Below are 3,188 nucleotides of genomic sequence, written 5' to 3'. Positions count from 1 at the left end.
CATAAACACGCAGAAAGAGAGAGAGAGAGAGAGAGACATCGTGACAATAACGGCAGAAGCAACAAAGAATAAAAAATAAAAAACAACACAAATAAAAGAAAAGGTGGTGAAGGAAACATGGCAGAATAAAAAATAAGGGGGTGACAAACCGCGTACATGCATCCAAAAACACATACATACATTTATGGTGATTCTGGCGCAGCCCTCAGAAACGCTTACGTACCCGTGGCAAACAAACGCCAAAAGAGAAATATATACATATATATATATATATAGGGAGAGAGAAGTTTGTTTTTGTTTTTTGTAGAAATTTCGCCCAAATGAGGTCACGCACTTTAAATCAATAATAATAATAATAATAATGTTAAGAATAAAAATTAAATCGGGCTTCAATGGTAGTGACTTGTCAAGACATTCCTCCATATTCTCAAACGTAACACCCAACATTTCTCATTGCATCTCGCACCCAGTGTGTTTCGCCCTCCTCCTCCTCCTCCTCCTAATGGCTTCACAGAAATACACGCAGGCTTCATCCGCACCATCGACCGTCCACCGTATACCGTACAGGATCGGCTCCAGCAAATTCGTACCATTCGTCCACAGTGCGTAGTCGCCCAGTTCCATACCGATCTGCATCTATCATCACCACCGGATCTTGCGTGTTTTTGGGAACCCGCAAAACATCTACGCCCATCACACGAGATCTCAAAAAATATTGAATACGACGACGTGTATGAGTCTGAGACGCATACCACCGCTTTGCCTCATTCCACAACTTTGGTTCATTTGGACGGTCGTAGAAATGATAACATATACCACGTTTAGGTGAAAAAATATCGTAGCCATGCGTCCACAAACGCACCGAGTACATCACCTCCTCTCCATCAAAGATGTGCGGCAAATGAGGATCAAATGGAACCTCGCGCATAACAGACGCATTTGCAAAGAGAAACCCACCGGCTGCCCACGGTTGCGCCAGTGGACGTACCACATCAGGTCTCAGACGAAGTCCCGGTATCACATACGGCTTCAAATGACGCGCGTTCTCTGTGAACAAATCACCTTCCCCAATAATAATGCCAACAAGCCGTAAATACCCTGCTGTATTAAGAAATTTGGCCTGACACAAGTATGCCGTGGTTTTACGTTCCCACGCAAATTCGCCCTTCTCTGGCGGGACGTAGCTCTCTGGGTAATGTGATAAAACCGCCTTTGGATGCTCCAAGGCAATCTGCATTGCAATGATACGTGAATCCCAGGCATAGACAAAACGATTGTGTGAATCCAAAACCAGCATGTAGTCCTCCCCACCATAAAGAAGCATCGACATGTAGCGACCAAAGGCTGGACCAAGAGCGGTAAATGAACGAATACGCCGAATGCGAATATTATCCGAAGGAAAACATATTGCACCGTCAAAATTCGCATCTTTGATCATAACACCGGATGTTGTAGGGGCTGCCACACATGGTTGAGGCTTCAGAGCGTCAGCGGAAACACAAGGAAGATCACTGTAGTAGTGTTGCTGCGCAACTCCCCAGTATACGCGGAACATGTTCGTGGATCGTTGAATCATGTGATTAATAGACGGCCAACATTCTTTATCACGAAAGCTCGCAATGTTAAGAAATAATGAACCGGTATGCGGCAATGACTCCAACTCGGAAGAAGACGCCTCACTTTCCCCAATGACATCTGCAATAGACGGAGCAAACTCCTCTGAAATCTTCGGTGTAGAAAAGTGGGTGACATGGTCACCGTAGTAGTCATCCACCAATGCATTAAACCACGCTGCCGTCTCCTCTGGTTTTTCTGAAGAAAAGCGTCGAAGGCGATGAAAACGTCTCAGTGGGTAATAAAATCGTTTCGTATAAATGGAAGGGGCAATTTTCTTTACACGTTGCCACCAGGCTCTTTTATGCTCAGGTATTGACGCGGTATTCTCCTTTTCACTTTCATACAATCGATGTAGCTGTAAGTAAAGAATATCATCAAACGGTTCAGATGCCTCTCCCTCTTCAAATATTTTCCTCTTATGACTTTCAACCGACGATGTCTCTTTCATTTTCTTTTCGATAAAAGTGGCAGCACGTTCTAAACCATCTTTTGGGCCTTGTAACTCAATCCGATTGAGTACCCTCCGCAAGGATGCCATGAGGGTTGAAAACCCAACCTTCGGACTCGATGTGTACGGCGCTAAAACAGGGGGTTCATCATCCTGAATGTCATGCACATCAATCGTCTCCACATTATGCTCACGCTTCCAAGTCTCTTTCTGTTCATTAACTTTCGTTTTATATCGAATCAAATAATCATGAAGTGCAGTTTCATGATATGCATCTTTTGTCCGTATAGCCATTTCATATAATCTCCAAATATCCATGATGGCATCATTATCAAAGAATTTTTCATCCCGTACATGTGGTACCGCATTTTCAGGTCCATATAAAAGTAACCAAGCATTCATACCAATCAGTGCTAAACATAGTAAGACAAGAACAACAACGGTAATTAACAGAGCCTGAATAACACGTGTGTCGGATCTCAAAAATGAATTCACGGCATCCCGAATTATTTGAAATTTATTTCGTTTAACATCAAACCGGTACGGACGCCCACTTCGTCGTTCCTTCTCTGCGGTTTCATTGGGCCTCTGATTGTGTGACGTATGCCGACGTAACAAATTGGTTTCCTCAAGCTGCATGTCCTTTTCCTTTTCCTTTTCCTTTTCCTTGTTGTTGTTGTTGTTGTTGAATATTTATTTAATGCACCTTTTGCCTATAAAACACACACACACCCCTTGTTGCTGCGTAATAATAATAATAATAAAACAATCCGGCTTCTCCGAGTCCTCCCACCCCCAGCGCGCATACAAATACAAATACACACACGGAGAGAGAGAGAGGGAGGGAGGGAGTGTGTGTGTGTGTGTATTTATTTATGTGCAAGATGACAGCCCAGTAAAAAACAAAAACAAAAACAAAAAGAGGGGGAAAGGAGATGTAAGGAACGCGACATGTGTTTATATATCATTTCCTCACATTTGGCTGTACAGTTACAAAAAACAAGACACACAACACACAACACACACAAAAAAAAAAAAAAAAATGAAACATGTCTCAGGCTCATGATAAAATAACTCTTCTATAAAGCCCCTTCATACGCATGCTGGACTCCAACGAGCGTCG

At 43.0% G+C, this 3,188-nt stretch overlaps 1 protein-coding gene across 1 annotated transcript, besides 7 other annotated features; it reads right to left on the bottom strand.

Annotated features, from left to right (window-relative positions):
* Positions 1–3,188: a sequence feature (heterozygous, Esmeraldo-like haplotype).
* Positions 12–36: a microsatellite.
* Positions 251–275: a microsatellite.
* Positions 343–378: a microsatellite.
* Positions 481–501: a microsatellite.
* Tc00.1047053503511.10 (hypothetical protein, conserved) lies at positions 530–2,704 on the bottom strand (the record flags this gene model as incomplete). Its single annotated transcript, XM_797817.1, has 1 exon — positions 530–2,704. One exon carries the CDS (start codon positions 2,702–2,704, stop codon positions 530–532), a length of 2,175 nt encoding a protein of 724 aa, XP_802910.1.
* Positions 2,733–2,753: a microsatellite.
* Positions 2,964–2,986: a microsatellite.

This window comes from Trypanosoma cruzi, genomic scaffold (assembly GCF_000209065.1).
Source record: "Trypanosoma cruzi strain CL Brener 1047053517155 genomic scaffold, whole genome shotgun sequence".
In the NCBI taxonomy this organism is placed as follows: domain Eukaryota; phylum Euglenozoa; class Kinetoplastea; order Trypanosomatida; family Trypanosomatidae; genus Trypanosoma; species Trypanosoma cruzi.
Note: the sequence above shows the minus strand (reverse complement) of the source record. Positions and strands in the feature narration are given on the sequence as shown.